General features: G+C 41.3%; 4 protein-coding genes across 5 annotated transcripts; 2 read left to right on the top strand and 2 right to left on the bottom strand.

The window, feature by feature from the left end:
• Nucleotides 1–29: 29 nt before the first annotated feature.
• RB195_023359 (uncharacterized protein) lies at nucleotides 30–404 on the top strand (the record flags this gene model as incomplete). Its single annotated transcript, XM_064210757.1, has 1 exon — nucleotides 30–404. One exon carries the CDS (start codon nucleotides 30–32, stop codon nucleotides 402–404), a length of 375 nt encoding a protein of 124 aa, XP_064066638.1.
• A 949-nt stretch (nucleotides 405–1,353) lies between these two features.
• Nucleotides 1,354–1,815, bottom strand: RB195_023358 (uncharacterized protein; the record flags this gene model as incomplete). Its single annotated transcript, XM_064210756.1, has 2 exons — nucleotides 1,354–1,479; nucleotides 1,576–1,815. 2 exons carry the CDS (start codon nucleotides 1,813–1,815, stop codon nucleotides 1,354–1,356), a joined length of 366 nt encoding a protein of 121 aa, XP_064066637.1.
• Nucleotides 1,816–7,882: 6,067 nt separating this feature from the next.
• On the top strand, nucleotides 7,883–9,156 carry RB195_023357 (uncharacterized protein; the record flags this gene model as incomplete). 2 transcript variants are annotated; one of them, XM_064210754.1, is made up of 2 exons in its annotated part: nucleotides 7,883–8,405; nucleotides 8,519–9,156. In XM_064210754.1, 2 exons carry the CDS (start codon nucleotides 7,883–7,885, stop codon nucleotides 9,154–9,156), a joined length of 1,161 nt encoding a protein of 386 aa, XP_064066635.1. The 2 variants fall into 2 exon arrangements, with proteins under 2 accessions (XP_064066635.1, XP_064066636.1); XM_064210755.1 differs by having other exon boundaries at nucleotides 7,886–8,405.
• A 3,258-nt stretch (nucleotides 9,157–12,414) lies between these two features.
• Nucleotides 12,415–12,927, bottom strand: RB195_023356 (uncharacterized protein; the record flags this gene model as incomplete). Its single annotated transcript, XM_064210753.1, has 1 exon — nucleotides 12,415–12,927. The coding sequence occupies one exon, from the start codon at nucleotides 12,925–12,927 to the stop codon at nucleotides 12,415–12,417; it is 513 nt and encodes a 170-aa protein (XP_064066634.1).
• Between the last annotated feature and the right edge of the window lie 9,298 nt (nucleotides 12,928–22,225).

Here is a 22,225-nt window from a genome sequence, read left to right as displayed (position 1 = left end):
GCGTCATTGAACGTGCAATTGAGAGAGTAATGCTAGGAGTATCCCGTTACACGCAAGTGAGGGACGAGGTTCGAACTTCTCTCCTACGTCAGCGATCGAAGATTAGAGACACCGCCGCGTTTGCCAAGGAAAGTAAAATAAGGTGGGTCGTGATGCGCTTTAAAGACAACCGTTGGACCAGAGCCGTGAGCGACTGGGTTCCCCGCGATATTAAGCGCACTACAGGAAGACCGAAGACCCGATGGTCAGATTTCTTCACGAAGTCCTCCAAAGAAAAATATGATGCTCTTCGTGTTCCATGCGAAAGGAAGAACCATTGGGCTACTCTGGCACGAGATCAGGACAAATGGAAGGATTACTGGCGCCCGCTCGACCAGTTCGAAGATCAACGGGAGTCAAGGTGATCAAGGTGAACAAGCCTCTCCCATATGCCTCCCATCAATGGAGATGGGTCCATAGGTTGGAAATCCATTTAATGTCAAATTGCGCATTACTTTTTAATCAGAACCAAGATTGTTATCGATCTTTATTCTGGCTAACGTTTCAACTCTTAGGAGCCTGGGGAATCAAAGACGCGTCTAATCTAACCCCTCAAATGCCTCGTCATCGCACGAGATAAGACTTAACAAACAGATTACTCAAAGACAATATTAGAGAAGCAAACCACAATAGCGTTCACCTTGATTGTCATAAAACCGTGATGATAGCGGACCACCGGTTGTTAGAGTTGTGCGACTAAGGGCAATTAATAATGATGCCCTTTGCATCTGACCGCGTGGGCAGGGTCAAGCATTTAGTTGGGAAAAATCCCTCCTAAAACGATCCCCCCCCCCCACCCCCTTCGCAGACCCTCCCAAAAACGACTCCCTCATCTCGTTCCTACCAGTATAGCTGCCCACACAGCAATCAAAATTTGGATATAATAAAAAAATTTTAAAAACAAATAAACGCCTAATAAATAAATTAAAATAATACGATGTGATAAGCAAATAATTAATTGTTTTAAAAAACAGTGATGCTACAAGTAAAACAAAATACATATTGTAATACAGCGATATTAATGGAATAAATAATAACTAGAAATTATATGTTCATGTCAGTTATGTTCAAGATGCCGCGTGACGTGTGCCAGATGAAAGAAGATCAAGAAAAATAATGGAGGTAGAAAAGCAATCAATCTCTCGATGGACCCATCTAAACAAGGTTAGAATATTGCGTTTGATTTTCTGTAGAATTTCTGTAGTAAGGTGTTTTCCAGGCAGCTCGTATGGAGATGTGGAACAGTGCTGTGAGAAGACAACAGAGGAAGATGTTTATTGGAATTTACATACATAATAAATTTAATAAATGGTTTTAATTTTCTATTTCGAGCAGCAAAGACCTCGAGCGAATAGACTGCTCGAGTAGTTCTTCATGTTCCTGGACTTCGCGGTCACGTTTCCTTCGCTGTTTCACAGCGCTTCGTTTCACAGCCCAAGTCTGAGCAGAAATAATGATAATAGCAGAAAACATTTTGAAACGAATTTCAAAAAGCTCAAATAGACTGGAAAAAAGTGTTTGCAAAAAAACCCTTACCACTAGCGCGATGAGCGTTATCAAAGCGAGGAATCCGAGTAGTATGAAAAGAATAGTAGAGGATCGATCAGAGGGTGGAGCTGTCGTCGTCGTCGTCGTCTTGTGTTGAGATGTGAGCCATGCATCTCTCAACTTTTTCTTCTTTGCCAGCCACTCCGCTGAAGGTCTTCGTTCGGAGTTAAATTCTTTGAAACGCATGAAGCTCTCCTCAGGAGTAAAGGCGGAAATATCCTGGTACATCTGTAAATACTGCAATTGGTGTATAAATAGATCCTATAAATGGTTATCATTAGGCGAGAAGATTAAAAGACGTGTCAAGATAATAAAGAAAGACTAACTAGAAGGCAGTGAGATTGTCGAAGATGCTACCGGTAGACTGCGCCCCATTCCATATTGGCTACTCACCAAAAATATACTCCGGGTATATTTGCTCAGATTAGTGCGAGGTAGACGTTACTGCAAGAATTAGAAGTGAGTCAGTGTACACGTAGACATATAATTTAAAAAGATAAGTGAGCTCTAAATGTGCATTCGGGAACAGAATTGTACTATTTGACATTGATAAAGAGATGATCAAAAGTTCCCGCCGGAACCATTATTTTTGCAAAACGAAAAAACAGCTGAAAAAGAAGGAGAACACCTTTTAAAACAATTTTCACACTATTTCCAACTATTAACAAACAATTTTACTCATCGACAATGGAAATGAATGGATGAGAGTTCGATCCCCGCCGGAATCTAGATTTTTGCAAAACCGAAAAAAAGCACTGAGGAGAACATTTCACCGGCAATTTTTTGAAATTGTATTTAGAGCACTGTTTGTCACATACGAGTGTTATATAGGGGTTATTTTAGCGATTAAAACCGGGTCTTAATTGGAAATTACTGCTGGACAGGTCGGATTTTGTGACCTTGAAATAGACATGAATAACTCACTAGCGAAGAGACATAAGAAGATAAAGATGGGTAGAATGTAGGTGGCTGCGTTGTGTAGAAGAAGATTTGCGCTACAAAACGGCCAGAAAATCTTTTGCAGGGACCCTCTGGTTTTTTTGAAACCTAGTTGAGAAATGGTTGAGAAATTTGGCATTTTTCTCAACTTTTTCTCAACTAGCTTTTTTAGAGAAGAAAAGTACCTGTAAAAAAGTAAAAGCAAATTACGATAGCAAAAATCTTCCTCTACAACAAACTTCAAACCGAATTCGTTTTTATAAACTATGCGCAGAGTTACGGAGATTTGTTTGAAGTCACACAGATTTTGACGCGTTGCCGAAAATCTGAGATTTCGCTCTTTTTCCCGTTGCAAGCATACGGTAGCGCCGTTGAAAAATTCGACTCCTTTTTTTTATAGAGCATCAAGGAAAACCCTTGACTGCAAGTTTTGGCCTCTGTAGGTGTTCTGGTTCTCTCAAAAGCTAGTTGAGAAAAACTCGAAAATTTGAGGCAAAAATTGGGATTTTTCTCAACTAGGTTTCAAAAAGACTAGGAAAGCTAGAGCCACAAAACTTTGTAGAAATATAGAAGAAATCTCTCTCTACAGATCGCAGCCAGCTTTATTGCATAAAATTCACCTAGTGTGTAGATATTCAGAAACTCGTAGAGCCTATTTTGTACTAATTTTAACCCTAATTGCGCCTGTAGATGTCTTTTTTCGCTCAGTAGCAGCATCAGAATTGCTTTTTCGACTGAAAGTAAGAAGTTCGTCACTGTAAGATGAGAAATGTGCTCTCTAAATTCTTTTACGCCAAATGCAAAAATACCACCCTTGCAGGGATTGATCCCTGATCGTCACAATAAAAACAGCCCGGCATCTCGTTGAGCCATCCAAACTTGGGAATTCAGCAGCATCAGCCCTATTTCAACAGAGCGTGTAATGGCCAATTAACAGATGTCCTTATCGAAGTCTTTGTAATCGCGCATAAATAAGTCTGCACTACACTTACCAATTTGAGCCAGCGTACTTGCTTTTCATTGCAGCTATGCTTCTACTTTTACTTAGTGCTCTTACACTTCTGTTAGCTTCTGAAGGTCTCGTTTGTCAACCGTTCCTAAGCGAATTTTCGACGCTGCGTTCCCGTACAACTGCAGATCTTCAATATATTGACTTGGCTGTGACGAAGAGTGCCGAAGCACTGTGCAAGCTATGAAGATTGCCTTTTATGGTACTCAATACGGAGTCACCTCTGGTTAGTTTCATTTCTTTCATATAAATTAGTAACAGACAATTTTGTTGTGTAGACTGTAACTTTGTAATTTTGTTTTGTAGAACTGTAATTTTGTAGTGCTTAGACTTGATGGGTTTGACAAAAAGTCGATTTTTTGAAAGAACAAAAACTTTCAGGTAGTTAATTGCATTTAAAATAATTGGTTTCCTATTTTATCACATCATAACATTATCACTTTATTTATTATGCATCACATTTATTCAAAATTTCAATTGTTTTGGTTTGTGCCACCGAAGCGACTCCGACGTCATCAAGCATCAGTTAGAGCAGCAAAAAATGCTAAGTCGTCCATCTTCAAGATTGGCTCAAAAAGCACAGTAGTTTCACTACCAGAATTATGAAGAATAAGTTTTTTAAAAATCATTTTTTGGTTTGTGTACCCTCTTTTTATCCTAACTTTTTATGCTATAATAGTCTTCCTCAACTGCAACCGCGAGTCTTCTTCAATCGTTTATTCGAATATTAAAAAAAATTATTTATTCTATATCATTTATTTTATATTAAACAGAACTCAAGTACTGAATATGCATCATTGACGTTTTTTCTTCTTTGAGGCAACTCTTCCATTTTTAGTCGCAGATATCGGGACCTGAAAAAAAGCCTTAAAATACGTTTCACTTGTGAATATCTTCTGATATGCGATAAAAACATGCCATTCACTGCTGGTCATCCTTCAGGTTTCAGCACTACGTCTGAAAAGAAGTAGTTTTCGCTCCTGTTTTTCTGGTGAATGTCGCATACCTAAATTACAATACATTAAGTACACCTTAGTATGTGTTTGTTTGAAAACGACAACCCCGTCTTCCTTTTCTCTTTGCTAATTTCATTTTTTCTGATTTTCCGACCCCTACTTAAATTTTTCCTTAATTTTCCGACCCCCTCTTACGACCCCCCCCCCCTAATTCGACCCTCGCTTACGACCCCCTGTTGAGAAATCCTCAACACACGCTTGACCCTGCGAAAATAGGACTAGCTTAGGACTATATAGAACGAGAGTTTTATCTCTTATATGATCTAAGAAATAGTTTGTAAGACATAGTTTGCCAAATTCAAGAATGATGACTATTAGCTGGATGATTTCGTGAGGTCGAATCAAGAGAAGAATGGAGATGGACGTCAACAAGCTGCGCAAAACTGTGGAGCTAACTACACCATCAGGAAAGGAGTTAGCGACCGCGCTTGGTTTTCACCATTCATTATACGTTAGGTCTAGCGAAGATTGGCAAGGACCAGAAATGTGATTGGGATAAGGAGCCAAAGCTGGTTCTAAGGCGGAATCTCAACCCTAAAGGAGTGCAGCTCTCTTTTTGATGGTCCAGAAATGAAATGAAACACTGGAAGATCCCGCCAAAAGGGCAACTCATTGGCGCCCAGACCTATGTTATCCATCTGCAAAAGCTGAAAGCAACATCTACTTCATGTGGAGACAGCAGGCCAGAATCGCTTTCCACTGTAATAGGAATTTTCTTTTTTGAGGCAACTCTTCCATTTTTAGTCGCAGATATCGGGACCTGAAAAAAGCCTTAGAATACGTTTCAGTTGTGAATATCTTCTGATATGCGATAAAAACATGCCATTCACTGCTGGTCATCCTTCAGGTTTCAGCACTACTTCTGAAAAGAAGCAGTTTTCACTCCTGTTTTTCTGCTGAATGTCGCATACCTAAATTACAATATATTTAGTACACCTTAGTATGTGTTTGTTTGAAAACGACAACTCCGTCTTCCTTTTCTCTTGGCTAATTTCATTTTTTCTGATTTTCCGACCCCTACTTAAATTTTTCCTCAATTTTCCAACCTCCTCTTACGACCCCCTGTTGAGAAATTCTCAACACACGCTTGACCCTGCGCGTGGGTCAAAATCCGCAGAGGCCTTGATATGGCTCCTCGGTTTCTTACAATTCATGATCGGACTGTAAAACGCTTCCAATCTTTCCCGCGCTAGAACGTCTGGTTTGCTTTCAAGATCGTGACCGCTATCTTGAAAGGCGTGTCATAACACTGTCTGCGATGAGCACATAAGGCATCGACGGCTTTGACTGTGTTTAATGCCTTCAACAGGACAGTAGTTCATTACTGAATTCCTCTGCTGTTTCAATGTCTTCAAATAGCTTTTCAATTATTTTATGAAGATGTTCTAAACTTGATCCGCAATATCTTCTCATCAACAGAGGTACAGCTCTGCGCGATACAAATCAGATGATACTATTGAGAAACGGTGCTGTGCTAAGGCTTTCTACCACTTCCAAATGGATAACTCTGCTTTCAAGACAGCTGTGGAGGCACACATGCAATTTTTTATTTCTTTATTATTGCTGTGGTTCAGCATTTCACACCTACGGGCAGATTTGCATTTCGAATTCTAGATTTGTGTCTTATGAGTCCATATTCATCTTTTATAATTATTCGGTTTGAAAAGCATTTTGCGACCACTTCTTGTTAACGTTCTTATGAAATGACGCTATGATTAGTTTCCCACTCCAGCTCCTCTCTTCGCAGTCAGTTAAATGGTCATAGTGCGAGACTGTAGATGTTGCAGTTGCTGTCAATCTCGTACATCGATTGCTCCACTTTTGCAGCATTTCTGTAACTTTAAACATAACTCGTAATAATGTAGGTAGGTCCAAAATCTGCGGTTATACTAGTCAATCTACGCCTACATGTTTAAAATTGTAAAATGATTACAATTAAAGACTTAAACGGGAACTGTCCAGTCCTTATTATGTTTGCTGCAGAATGAACTCAGCTCGAGCAATCCTACTTTGCATAAGTCCGCAAGTTGTATTCTGCTCATCCTGTACATTATGCTCATCCCGCCCATCATTAAACTCTCTTACTTTAGATGACACGTCAAAATGAGGTTCTTGACTTGATGGGGTCAGTAAGTTGAATTCCTTCACTCTCTTGAATCGAATGGATAAGATACAACTTTATTCAATTCATGCAGAAAGCTTCTGAGCAACAGAGATACTATGAACTGTAGAATTTTTATCGTATTGCAGTAGAAATCCAGTCTTCAGGTCCGGATTTTGCATGTAGTCACTTGGTACAAGGATGTGGCTACGTACAGGACCATGTTTGGACATCTGAAAGAAGTGATTGGACATGCGAGAAGACTCTGAATAGCCAGTCCTGGATTTTGAAAAGGTACGACACATTAGTTGTAAATTTAGACACAAAAGTATTTAAAGACACCACCCTACGAATCTGAGGTGGTACGGGTTTCAGGCGGGTTATGCCTATACGGGGTCGTTAATTGTGGGGAAAAATGTGATCCCATTCGCCCCTCTCATATCAACGTAAACGAATTGTAATTCAAAAAAACCATGAGCGTTTTGTCAGCTCTTTATAGATATAACGTTTCTATGGAGTGCATGGCAAATATAACATTTCAATACTTGCTTGTACGTTTCATAGAATGCAACTTTGTACAATTCTTTTAACTCCTTTTAAGAGCATTTTATCGCTTCATTTCCACCTAGTTATATTGAATTTATTCTCCGCCTAAATTCAACATAACTAGGTTAGTTGTATTAGTGGGGAACAGACACCTCTGCATCTCCGAGATATGCTTTCAGGTACAATCCATGTCTGCGAGGCATTAGTCGACCTCGTCAGCGTCAGCATCCGCGTTAGATGTCGATTTCATTTAGCAAAATGTGCAAAAAGAAACGCCTAGAAAACGAGAAAAAATAAAGAAATATGGCATTAAACTGATCAGTGGAACATTTTTTGAAACATATTTTTGTTTTCCTGGAGATGGAAGAGTGGCTTCCATCTACAATTCAAAGCAGGATAGTAAACATTCTCAATCACATTTCTAAACGGCAAATCACTTATACGAACTTGCAACTATGGTTTATCTTGATCTCAGAGTTTTGTGCAACCAATTGTTAGTTGTCAGGCTCTGAACGAATTTCTAGAGAGTATAATTTATTGACTGGTCCTTGCAAAATTTTGTGGCTATAGACATTAGAATTTTAGCGGACATCTGCATTTAACTCCTTAACGAAATGCCTGTGGTCGACCCCCATCACCAACGAAGTCAAGCTGCGAGTCTACCTATCCGCAATTCGCCCCATCATGATGTACGGATCGGAGACTTGGGCAGCACCATCAACGGTTATGGAGAGGCTTGACTGCACGGAACGAAAGCTGCTTACATGGCTACTTGGCTACTTTTGGCCTAGGGTATGTCACGATGAAGATCTTTACGCAGAAATTGATGTGGTATACCGGCGGATGACACGTGGAAAACATCAACATCTTGCACCGCCATCGAAAGTGGCGAAAGTAAATCGTCTTTGCTTCTTTGGTCATATATTAAGGAGACCGGCAGATCGCCTTGTTCAACGAGTTCTGAGGAGTTCGTCGGGTTCGAGCTGGAAGAGGCCACCTGGCCGAAAACGGAAGTTCTGGACTGAGGCGGTGAAAGAGGACCTGAGGACACTCGGCGTGGCTAGGCAGTTCAGGCGAGACGCAAGGTTTCGCAGAATATGGAATAGCGACGAATGGATTGATTCTGTGCAAGCTCTCGCACGGCACACCTCGGCGAAGATGCGGGTAATCGCGTCAGGCGATGACATCAGCCCGCCGATTAAGTCAAGTAAGTCATAAATACACGCCCACTCACAAAACTCCCAGCAACCGATCTTTCTGAAATTCCACTCAGACCTATTGATTTTCTACAAGGGGATTTGAAAGTTTTTCAATTTTCAGTTCGAAGCTCTGAACTATTCGATTTCAGAAACGATCCTGCATTTGAGCCAGAGTTGATACAAACAGCTGCTCAAGCTTACGAAGCGCTGACATTTTCAGAAAACATAGCAACAAAGTTCTGGGAGAAATGGAATACTGAATATCTCATTATTTTACATGAAATCCACAGGTATCAAATGAATCAGAAACGTCATGTGAGTAAAATCCCACAAATCGGCGAAATTGTATTGTTTGAACAGGAATCAATGCCCAGAGGACAATGGGTATACGGTAAAATAGAACAGTTAGTACCGAGCGCAGACGGCATGAGAAGGTCCGCTAAAATTCTAATGCCTAGCCACAAAATTTTGCAAGGACCAGTCAATAAAGTATACCCTCTAGAAATTCGTTCAGAGCCTGACAACCAACAATTGGTTGAACGAAACTCTGAGATCATGGTTAATGGTATCCATATGCCAACTGCAGCTCAGTCCAGAAATCATCTAGCCAGAACCTCCAAATCTCGCGCTTTAAACGTCATTCGAGAATTCGAAGCAGACCTCGACAGATCAGTGACCCTTACATCTGCTCGATCAACAGTATCCTGCCTAATAACGGCATCGTTATCCTTCTTTCTAATCAACCCGGGTGATGCGTAGCCAAATACCGGTATTACCTGGGATAAAGATATCGCGTTTATAACACCTCCTAAAGGACAATGCGAATTGTGCTTTGATAATGAATGCAAGTCATTCAAAAATGTTACGGAAGAAATTAGGTATACTCTTCCTGTTTCACCTTTGGACCAGCCTGTAACGGTGAAAATACGTCTCTACTCGAGAAACGAAGTAACACCAGTGATCGAAATATGTGAGCATCCAGAATACTGCGCAGAGTCTTCAATAATCTTGAGTAGAGCACTCTCAGCAAATCCACATTGCTGGCCATTTGGCGCCGTTCTTACTGTATTCATTATCTTGTACTCTATTCTCGTAATGATAAGTATGGTATGTTCCATACGCAAATGCCGAAAACAAAGGCGGAGAAGAACTAATGTACAAGTCGAGTGCAAATTGAGTACGTTCAAACCACCTTCTCTAATTGCGAACACTTTAGTAATAGTCACTTCGTTCACTTTAGCATTCAAAAGTGCTACATTCGCTTGTCAACATGGTTACACAAGGCACACCGCAGAAATGGTCTGCGCGTCAAGGCGCAAATGTCTATTCGAATTTAGACAAGAAATACTCTTTAACAGGATAGATTCAGAAATCTCTATTCAAATCAACCATTTAAATATTACAGTGAGTATTTTAAGAGTGAAAAATAACGGCATAAAACTCAATTGGGTTGAGGTCATGAACTCTGCAAAGTAGTGGAGGTCATGACCTGTGCTACTAATAATGAGGCCAGCAAGTCCTTATTTAAATCGTCGGATCATTCAACGTCACGCTAAATGAAATTTTTTCTCTAGAAATACGAAGTTCCGCAAAAGTTCGGAACAGCGATAATACAGTCTGTGAGGAACCTTCCTCAACAAGCAACAAAAGACAGATCTTGACCTGCGCATCAAAAATGCGAGCATATGATGTCATAAAGGAGTTCGAAGAAGGATTGGATAACACACAGAGCTCAATTTCCATAAGCCTTCATGCCGTGATTATGTTATCATTCCCTTGCCTGATATCCGCAAGCATAGCTACAAAAGCACTAACATCAAATATCTTATGCAGCTAAGGTGTAGTCAGAATAATACCATTAAAGTATCCTTTCTTTGTTTCAATAATGAATACAAGATTTTCTCAGATCACAACAAGAATCTGACTTTTTCTCTTCCAGTCTTTCCAACCGGTGACAAGGTTGAGGTACATTCGTGTAGTTTGCAATATAACAGCACTGAAGAGCAACCGGTAACGTGCGAAAGACCTGACTTTTGTGACCACCATTATCTCCTCACGAAGAGTCTCTAAGGGAATCCACACTGTTGGGCAGCTGGTACCATTGCTACAGTTGCAGTGATGGTTTACTTGATAACGATGATATCGATATTTTTATTTGCCATGCCACATCCAAGCTAGTCAGAAAAGCCAACGGTTTCAGTAGCGTTCGGTGGCGAAAGTACAATGACTAACTGTACTTTCGTCATTGAACTGTAACTCTAACCATTGAACGTTTCGCAGTGCAATTAACGATCGACGTTGCCAGTCATTGGCCGTAAGGATAAGCTGTCGCGGAAGCTGTGGGTACCTAACGATACGCACCCAAGTCTCGATACTTGAAAATGGGAAAATGGGTTAAAAACAACCGAGACATTTCAAATCAACACATTCGAAAATATCATCACTCGAACTAGATCTGGTAATAATACCTAGAGAAAGTTGGCCGTACGGAGAAGTAGTGGAGATCATGATCTCCGCTAACCTAATAAGGCCAGAAAAAGTCCTTATTTAAATCATCGGACCATCCAACGTCCGCTCATCAAAATTTTACCTCTAGAAATACGTAATTTCACAGAATATTTGAACGGCAATAATATTATCTGTGATGAACCTCTCACAGCAAGCAATTAGAGACATATCCTCACCTGTACATCAAAAATGCGAGCATATGACTTCATAAAAAATTTTGAAGAATGACTGGATGATACACAAAGCTCCATTTCCATAAGCCCACAAATTGTAATGACGTTAATATTCTTTTGCCTGATTTCCCCAATTTTACCCACAAAAGGGCTGATATCAAATACGTTATGCAAAAATGGCATATCAAAGCAATACCAGCAGGCCAGTTCCAAACTTTGTTTCAATATTAAGTGAAGGATTCTCTCGGATCACATATAGAATCTAAGTTTTCCTCTTCCAGTTGTTCCGACTAATGACAAGATTGAGTTACATTCGCGTGTTATGAAATTTAACAGCGCTCAAGACCAATCATTAACGTGCAAAATACCTGACCTTTGTGACCATCAAATCTCCTCAGAAAGAGTCTCTAAGGGAATCCACACTGTTGGCCAGCTTGTGCCATTGCTACAGTAGCAGTGATGACTTACTTGATAACGATGATCGATCATCCTTATTTGTCCTACATCGAAACTAGTCAGAAAAGCCAAACGTTCAATGTTAGGAGACCGACAGAGGAATCAACCAGGTCGTTTAGCCATTCCCGCAAACACTTCCAATTTAACTCCTCTTCTTGGTTCATCGGCAGCCCAAATTTGTGCTGTGCGCACTAAGGCCAAACGCACAGGGATGCCAGCATGGTTACATGCGACACAACGCAGATTTAGTCTGCAGTGGAGAAACTCGGCGCCATTATGAGTACGGAGAGTTGTACTTCAACAAACTGCAGTCAAAATTATGCATTGAAATTTTTATGGAAATAAAACAATGGACACAGCTAAATTTGTCAAAAAAAAAACCAGTGGAATTCAAATATGTTAAAGTCACTGAGAGCTTCAGAAAAATGACAAGAACGGACACAAATCGGCAGCAAAATATCCAGTGTGCTACGAATGCTTCAGTAGCTGCGGGGACTATTTTGTGGGTGTTTCATGCCATCTTTTATAGAGTTACACAAATACCTATAACCAAACGAGTGTACAAAGTGATCACATATCGTGTACTACTTTCTTAAGCTGAACCAAGATTGTTATTGATCTTTATTCTGGCTAACGTTTCGGCGTCGTCGCCTTCTTCAGAGCCTGGAAAAATCAAAGACACGTGTAATCTACTCTCTCAAACGCCTCGTCATCCCACAAGATATGATTTAGCAAACAGATTATTTAAAAGCAATGTTAGAAAAGCAGACCAGCGCTCACCTTGATAGCCACGAAATCGTGATGTTAGCGGACCACCAGTTGTGAGAGTTGCGCCGCTAGTATTAACTAGTAACGATACCCCCGCCTCTGACCCCGTAGGTCAAAACCCGCAAAGGTCCTGATATGGCGCAGGCTCGTTGGTCACAGCGATGCATTCTTCTTTACGATTCATGATAGGACTTTTGGCCGTGATATAAAACGCTTCCAATGTTTTTCGCGCTAGAACGTCTGATTCGCGTGCCAAGATAGTGACAGCTATCTTGAAAGGGGTGTTGTCATGACACTGTCTGCGATGAGCACTTAAAGGGGATGATGTTTTTGATTTTACGAGCCCGTCTAGATGCTCCTTGACGCGGATACATAGTGATCTTCCTGTTTCGCCAATGTACTCAGCCCCATATAACTGACAGGTGATTAGGTAGATAACCCCCGATACCACGCAATCACCCTGCCTCCCGCTTGGACAAACGATGCAATTCGGTGTCTCACAAAGTCTGTCATATGCGCGATTGCGGACTAGCTGCTGCTTGAGGTTTACAGGTGTTATGTCCACTACTCTGACTGAGTCTTGCAGACCCGCCTGTCGTAAGCTTGCTCGCACTGCATTGTTCATGTCATCCGAAATAAAAGGAAGGCAGAAAGGGATCTTTGTTGCTTGTTCTACCCTGTGGCAGCGCCGCTCAGTTGCATGGCTCCGATTTGAATGAGAGACCTTTGCTGGGTACCCATTGGACTGGGCAATGCGGTTATCCATGTTTATGGAGGCAATGCGCCCTTGAGCTTCAGATGAAACCGTTGCCGCAGTCTTAAAGTCATATTTTCAATGACTGACTTTTTGGTTCTCCAGGGGTGCGCCGATTGGTAGTGAATCAGAATGTTTTTACAACTTGGTTTTCGATACCATTTTGTTTTCCAATTTCCCCTACACAAATGAACCTGGACATTGAGAAACGGCAGCCAGTTGTCTTTAGGTTTTTCCCTCGTGAACTTTATGTACTGGGATTGTTTATTTAAGAGATCGAAGCAAGAGTCCATTTCAGCTTGTGTTGGACATACAATGCAACAATCATCTATGTATCGGCAGTACAATAAAGGTTTGCGTTCCAGTAGGGGTTTTTCCACTTTAGACATGAAAGCAACGGCTAATGTAGGCGCAAGTCTTTGTCCCATGGCCAAGCCTCTAATCTGCCTATAGTATTGCCCAGACCAGCGAAATACGGAACATCTCAAACATTCGCTCAGCAGCATCATTATTTGCAAAACTTATCGCAAAACTTGGTCACATATCCTCACTGGAATCCCGAAATTAACTTGGAAATAGAGGTATACTTTTCCAACGAGACACTATTCTTCACCCAATCGCTTTCTCCGTATGCGCCCGTCAAACGGAGTTAGTTAACACCACTGTGAGATCTCAGTACAGAAACCTGCAAGTTTCATCGCAAAAAAAAGAAAAAAAGACGATTTGCGATATCGAAAACGCTTCATTTGCTCTTCCGGAACATTTCTAAGTTGCAGCGCAGTGTTCTTACACAGAAACTCAAACTCGATTTCATAACTGCATAAGCAGGATCAGGTGCCAGTACAGCAACTCAGTAAACAACTTCCTGTGTCCAGAAGACTCAATTAGCACACTTCGAAGCAACAACGATGCAAAGCTACCTTTAGAAAAAAAAAGGTGCGGAACTAAAGCTACGTGCGAGTTCCGAAAACAACAGTTGGTCACAGCCTTATGTGAAACCCAGCAGTTCACACTCAAATATGGAGCCAACGAAGGTAACCAGACTTGCGGCTAAGTTAGCAGAAGTCCGCCGGGAGGGAAGAATGTGCAGTCCAGTGTGGTAGTAAGCACAAGAAATTCGTGCTAACAAGTCACCTGTACATATACATATATTTGCAAAACTTCTGAATCTTCCAGTCTCACACAGTTCGCTTCTTTACATTAGCGCTTGCTGCTATCGAGCTTACTGAGCTGCCCGCTTGCGGGCTACCAGTCGAAAAAACTACCACAGCGGCTTCGACGAAGAAACAACCACAGCGGAAGCGAAGCAAAAATAGATCAGATATCAAAAAGATCAGAAGAACCATAAATTATGTAGGTGCGAACTTTGTATTTCATAGTGTCGTACACGATACGGATTTGATCTGTTTCAACCCGAGAAAATGTACAAGGCTAACATCTGTTCATTATCGATTGTATGTACATGTTATCAATTATGTTCATATGCGCATGCACAAAAGCATATTATCTCGGTCGGCTCTCTTAAGGATATCATCGTTTTGGACAAAGTACTCCATTTACAACGATGTGCCTTCTCGGGTGCCCGCAGTTAATTACAACATTTTTTATTATGCACTGAAAAACACTTTGGCGCATCATCAAGAGCAGTGAAAATTACATCCAGGGTGTTCGTTGAGGACAGGTTCAAGATACAGACCTCTTAAACATGTACAAATAATAGCGAGAAACATCAAGAAACACAAAATCATGTCTTCTTCTGCTGATGCTATGCTCTCCGAGTTGGACGATCTGGATAGGTGCGACACCGCCGCACTACTACACCATCTACTCCCCCGCCTCGACAGTCTTGAAAAAGTCTGCCAAACACTTCTGAAAAGAACTGCTCCTAAGTCCAGCTGCCTATTCTGCACCGTGGACGAGAATTCTGACAATCACCACGTCGGGAGATGTCCACGGTTACTGGGTTCAGTTTCCAAGACAGCACTGGCGACAAAACTGAATCTGTGCCCCTCTGACTGAAAACGGCACATGAGGATGCATGTGGAGTCAAGTGTGGAAAATGTGGCCTCGGCAGCAATTCCCTGCTTTGCTCTTCTGGAAGATCGCACCCTCCCACAAAGCGGTCATGTAACCGCAAGCTTAACGCCAATCGTCATCAACAAGCCACCACTTTCAAGCCGTCACAGGCGGAAAGTTACAGGCGCATCTATCTGACGCTGAAGAATCCGTCCCACCCATCTCAGTACTTTCCAGCGTTGGTGCTTAGTCTGACACTCTCGGACTTGTCCCATCATTGTCGAAGCAGATTTGAACGTTTGCGCCTTTAGCCTACGAAATTTTCTTTTCACAACAACATGAAAAAATGGAAGCACTGGAAACTTGTCACTGTCTTGTCTTATATTATGATATGTTTTATGAAACTTGTCTTATGATGAATTGTTAAAGAGAATTTGAGAAAGCACTATATATGTTTTAGCTTTCCAGGCTCTGAAGAAGGCGACTACGCGGAAACGTTTGCCGAATAAAAGTCTTTGTTCTGTGCTCCATTTAAGGCAAAATTAAAGAATTGCAGCGTTTACCGCGATCATTCTGATGAGAAGAACGTGAGAGGTTGTGCAATAGCTGTGAGTTATGATTAAAATAACCCTGTAAAACATTTGACTTAACATCGTCAAGATGCGTCTCTGTACTGCAGGAAGATGTAGAAATTTTAAAAACCACACCGTAAAGGCCCAACATTTGTGTGATTATATGTGTCCAAAGTAGCCGGTCAAACGTGGTTAATAAAGTGGTTAACATCGGAATTTATGCGAACACAGAGATGGAAGATGCAAAAAACAACAATCCGGTGTGATACAAGTATGATATCATCCCGTAATGCAAGTGCAGAACAACAATAGAAGGAGGCCCTTCTTAAGGTCTGAAGAACAGTGCAAGCGTATAATGATAACTCTTCAACCTCAACTCGATTACTTTCTGACAAGAGGAATTCCTTTCTCGGATGTCCAGAAATCGACCACCGGCCAGTTGTTTCAAGCTTAAAGGAAAGTTTCTAGGAACGAAGCTGAGGTGTTCCACCTTATACGAAGCGAGACCGGTCTGAAATATGAAGAATGAAGAAAGCAATCGGTCAGTGAGTGTTGTTTAGTAGTGGAGAAAGGACCAGAAGGCCTTTCACGGGGCAGACTTCACCACAAAGGGTATTCAGTATGCTGCAAAGAAATCTCTCAAGTCCGCAAAAGTTCGATTTGCATTTGTGGAGACAAGATATATGTGCAATTCTCTATGAGTCATCCGGACCACTCATGATTCCAACTAAGAGAAGCATCTGAGAGAAAAGTTACGTTGTCGAGTGAAACGTGATCGCTAGAACGAAGGAACGTTGAAAGCGAAGGAACTTGGAGAGGTTGATGAACAAAAAAAAAAAGAAAAAAAATAGGCTTTACTGAGATTGTGCAGCGGGAAGATGAAGATGCTCATATGTTCTGAGCACTGCCGACGGAGTACCTCTGTGGCAAGCAACCCCTCCAATGTAGAAGAAGCATTTCAGTCCCTTGCTGAATCGTCAAGTTGCATAGGTTCCAGAATTCGAGCGCATCTAGAGACCGACATGTACATCAATGAACCACCGACTGCATCGGAGGTTCAGGTTTGTGTCCAAAAAAATAAAGAATAGGAAGTCTTGCGGAGATATGTTAGACGTAGGCAGTGTTTTGTGAGCGTTCTTTGACCATCTTTATTTACAGCAGCAGCGTGTAAAAATGAAGGAGACGAAGCGAATCACGTTACCACTGTTTTCAAAAGGTTAAGAGGAAAATGATAAAGATGCATACAAAACAACTCATGGCGTCATAAATGTGTGGAAAGCAGTTCAGAGATCAGGTTCCGAGTAATTCTGCAGCAATTCTTTTCTAACATTAATGTTGTCTGAATAAACAAGTATTCTGCGTCTGAACGAATTTGAGAGACGTATTATGCCGTGGTGCATAATACGTCTCTCAAATTCTGAAAAGCCATAGTGTTATTTGCTGAACCTTACCGTTTCGCTCTGAATCGCTGTATTGAAGACACCGGAAGGTCATGTCATTCTTTCCGTCAGATTAAAAAAAATCAAAATGGTGGGGCAAAGCACCTTTGGCGTTTATTTATATCTATTTCACCTGAAGGATAATCATCACAAATGCCTTTTTCCAGTTTCTCTTGACTGGAATCTGCAAAGAACCACTACTATCTTTCAAAACTCTAATGCAGTGTTAAGAATGCAACTCTTCCGGTTCTGACTTAACGTTTCACAAAAGAATATGATAAGAATGAAATTAATGTTTAAAACAAAGGCAAAAAAGCGTTCTTCATCTGCAGAAAGATCTTACATTATTTCATCTCAAATAAGCTGACTATTATTGACGAAATGAGTGTAGCGCAGCTGGTTAGAGGCCCGCTGTGTTCGATGGTTCGAAACCGCCCTATCGCAAACCAAGCCTTTCATCCCTCCAGGGTCGATAAAGACTTGTTGGAGAGAATAAAAACAATGAATCGATGATCAGCTGCCCCCTCCCCCTTTTACTGACCAAAGACAACCGCGGAAATTTTTGCAACATAGGAAGAAAACTTAGAATTGTACCTACAAGACAAATCAAGTAAGTGATAAAGTGGCTGGTGATAATCAATTGGTTTGGGATGCGCCAACGCGTTTCATCGATATTCGGATGAGGTTTACGAACTCATGCCTAGCTTAAAAGCAGCATACCACGAATCTGGAGTGGTAAGGATTTTAGGTGGGATATCCGTATACGGGGTCGTGGATTATGGAGACCGGGGTGGTTCCGCCCATCTCTCCCTGAATCACTGCAAGCAGCCGGCCCTGAATGCGGCTTTGTACGATGCCTTCTATTGCAGCGTACCACCTTTGCACGCGTAGCGTCCCTTACTACCTATCGGGCAGTTCGAATTGATTTTCGACGAATCGCAGGGCGGAGGCGGCGCAAGAGGTGGAGTGTTGCAATAGATGGTGTCGTACAAAACCTCATTCTGGAGGCAGCTGTTTGCAGTAATGCAGGGAGAGATGAGCGGAACCACCCCGTCTCCATAATCTACGACCCCGTATAGGGATACTCCACCTGAAATCCGCAACACCTCAGATTCGTGGTATGCTGCCTTTAAGCAATGACATGTAGAGGCTATCCGATGTGTCAGGCCAGTGTTTCTACACGACTTACGATACTTTACGTAGCATACATTATATATGCATGTACTTTTCTTATGATTAATCAAAGCTGCATACACTTCGACTACTCCTAACTGTGCTTCGCAGAGTTTTCTTTTAGTAAAACAAATAGTACTGCTTATAACGTTTATTTCGGAGAAATCAGCTGTATAATAAGCAAATTGACAATGAAACAATACAAGAAACATCCTCTATGATATTGTCACCAAAGTGTTATACCCTTCGCGATAAGGGGTCAACATTTGCATGTCTGTAGCTGCTTTGGTCCCTGAAATGGGCACTAACGTATGTATGTGCTACCAGACGTAGAATAATGATAAAGTATGCTGGAGTCAATTGCCGTCTTCGTAAGTTACGGCTAGTTCCGTACCTTTTATAACAAAAAAAAAGTTAAAAGTCGATAAAACCAAGCCAAACGAGCAGACTTGAATTCCATTTTATTTACCCATTCTTACCACGATACCATGTTGCATTTAAAATTCGCTTCAAATAAAGTGGTCCATCTAAACTGACGCAATATGCGCAATAGTTTCATATTCTTTGTGATGAAGTATCCATAAATATGACAAGTAGTCTTGACAAAGTACTTTTACATTACTTTCACCGTTCGCTTTGCTGTTCTCTTCTCTATTTACTTGCGCAAGGTATACAATCTGTGATCTCAGAAGCACCTCAGGAACAAAACATAACAATCGATAGGACTTATGGAAGGGGATTTGCCAGGACTACGTAATCCTATCCAGAAAGAACTATAAGAAAAAAAAACTGTCAGCTCTGACAAGCTCACCGCATATTTTGGAGGGCTGCCAGTGGACGCCTTCACTAACAACGTGATGCGGGTCTCATATAATTATACTTCAACGGCTGCACGTGCGGTCGCGTAGCAGCTCCACTGGCGAGGTTAGGAGTCTTAGCTAAAACCGTGTTGTGGATCCTTTTGATGTAAATGGAAGTATTTGAAACTTGAATAGTGAGTGGAGGTCAGGCCCACTTCTGCTATTTACTGTTATATAATACAGATTCACTCAACTGTTGTTTTTAGAAGTACTTTCTTTACTGTGAGGATAGATGTGCATTCAATACAGACTAACATCCATCTGTCTTGCACACAACATCGTAGGTTACTTTTTGAAATATGTGTAAAGCTGACACTGTTGGTTAGGAAATGACATTAATGACATGTGCTAGCATGGGGTTGAGATTGGCAGAAACTTCAGTAAATCTTCCAATTTTCAGCCTGCACAGTCCACTGATCTGCTGATGAATAATGTCATCTACTGAGGCCTCTCTTTGCTACATCCGAAAATCATTTGCTTGCAGTCATCCACTCAATATCGCTCTTAGAAATACCTCTTTTTCTTACGTTTCTTTTTTGTCTGTCTTCTCAGAAATATGTGGACTTGAATTGTGCATCAGTCTGAAAGATGCATACTGAGTGGCTATCCATAATATTCTTCTATGTACGAGCATGTTTCTTGCGGAATATGATAATTCGGTTGAGCGAGTGTAGTGCAGCGGTGAGAGGTTCCGTTTCCTGCATAATCGATCGGAGGCTCGAGCCTGCCCTATTGCTCACCAAGCCTTTCATCCCTCCAGGGTCGATAAATTGCTACTAGACTTGTCTGGGAGGACAAAAATACTGAATTGACACATCGGCTAGCCATAGCAAGTCATTGTACAGGCCATTTGCACGTTCGTAAACCTCAAAAGATTCTAAATTGAAGTGAAGGTGGGGGCGCATCGGGGCAAGTGGATTAATTAACGCCAAAAACTTTAAACTAACTTTATGATTATTCGAGGATGAATCATCTAAAACAAATTGAAAGAAACAGAAGTCGGACGTTAACACAAATGCAAGGCTTGAGAATCACTGAGAAAAACTTATTTTATGTAGTCATCGCATTGTATTTGGAAAACCACTGATGAGTAATTGAATTAGTATTACAATTTCATCGTTGAGCACTAGCTAAGCCGTTCAATTTCTGAAAATTCACAAAAACTAATCATGAGAATTTAGATCCATTAAAACAAGCGACAAAGATGAAGGGTTCCAGAGACTCCAGGAGTTTTTTCTGGACCTGAGCAGAAATGCTCTGGGAAACTCTTCAGTATAGAATTTCTTCAGTATTGGGTTCACAAAAGCAATTAGTTCAGTTGGTTTTAAGCAACGGTGTCCTTTTCTCAGCATTTTCCGTGAGCACACAGATTAGCAAGACTATATTGCTGAGTATGCTCGTACCTTAGTTCTAGAAGGAACCTTGAGGAAAATGTAGTTGGGGCCACTCAGTGGCGCCCTTATTTCTCAACGCTCTAACATTACATGTCGTAATGCATTGGTCTTAGGACCCTGATGTATTTAATTATTTACTTTGGCAATTAAGGGCGCCACTGAGCGCTCCCGTCTCCAACTACATTTTAACCGGAACCTTTGTAGGAGAATCTTTAGCAGAGAATAAAATTGCTTAGATTCGAAGAGAACAGTGCTTCAGCTGTGGAAATTTCAAAATAGTTCTTTTTATTGTTTTGACAGAGCTTGGGAATCTTCTAGCTTCGCGGCGAGTTCGTAAGGAATGCTCGTAACCACGCACCCTCTTCACATCGCGATGGAGTCCAAGATACAGCAGAGCTTCTAGCGACCCAACCTGCCGCGATTGGGCGGGGCCCGTGATGCGTCACTCCGGTACGTTTTGCGCCGACTATAACTGATGAATTAACGGAAAGATTAAGATACCCCATGCATGTGGTTTTCAACAAATACAGTTGAGTCAAAACGACGTGAAGTAGAGTGTACTTGCACGAGCGGTCACGCTGAGGCAACGCAGCCTTTGACCGCTCGCAGACTGCTTCACGGCAGTTTGCCGAATTTTGCCAAGTGACGTCACTCTGATCGAATTTTTTGTAATTTTTCATTGTTTTGCTTTTTTTCTGATTTTTCGTCCTTTAGGTTCCTTTTTTTTCAGTTTTTTTTAATGTTTGCTGTATTTGCCATTGCTTTATAGATCTGAGAAGTTATTGTTTTGGCTTTGTTCATGTTTCGCTTTTGAAATTTGGCTCAGAATTGTATTTATTTCCATGTTAATGTTCTTTTTTTGTTTCCTTACCTACCCTCGCTCTCTTTCAAATAAAAAAAGGACATTAACATGGAAAATAAATATGTGAACAAAAAAATACAATAACTTAAGGACTATGATCGACCCCGATGATAGATAAGGGGCGTGCTATAAAGTACCGTTCGCTGTTATAGTTATTTTCGTGGCATAACGACTTGTATCGTCCAAGAGTGCGGCAGACAACGCTCTGCCCACTCATTACTTCGTTCACATTCTCTGCCTACTGTGTAATAAACACATTCCACCGAACCACCGTTTCGGTGTGTTCAATTAGGGTGATGAAAGCCCTAGGTCTCTAGTCACCCACTTATATAGTCTGGTGCATCGGCTAAAACAAGTCAATACTCCCGCGGCAAAGAGTATCATTTTCGAGGCCAGCAGAAGAGACTATCTCATTAATAAAGAGCACATAGGTCCAACCAAAGACCTAGAATCCATTGATTCATCCCGTTTTTGGGAACGCTCCCGTACAAAGTAAAAGGAGCTAAATCTCTGAAATAAATTAGAGTAGCTCACGTCAGTTGTGAGTAATTTTCTCCCGTACACAACGTACCTGGAGTTAAATCTCTGAAGTTAATCAGAGTGACTCACCTTAATTGCGAGTAATCTCGCTCCCGTACTCAGTACCTGGAGCTAAATCTCTGAATAATCACAGCAGAGTAAATTTTGGAAAGATTTTGCCAAAAAATGGTTCTTCATTTCCATAAGACAGCAATTGTGTTGAGAGCATCAACGCTCAAAAATTTAGTCTCCAGATACAAAGAGTACACAACAAAGGCTGATTACTCTACCGTAGACGAAGAGAGCTACGAAAAATGTAGGTCAGCAATTACCC

The sequence above is a fragment of the Necator americanus genome, chromosome X (assembly GCF_031761385.1).
Source record: "Necator americanus strain Aroian chromosome X, whole genome shotgun sequence".
Classification (NCBI taxonomy): Eukaryota; Metazoa; Nematoda; class Chromadorea; order Rhabditida; family Ancylostomatidae; genus Necator; species Necator americanus.
This window is presented reverse-complemented; position numbering and strand designations above follow the sequence as displayed.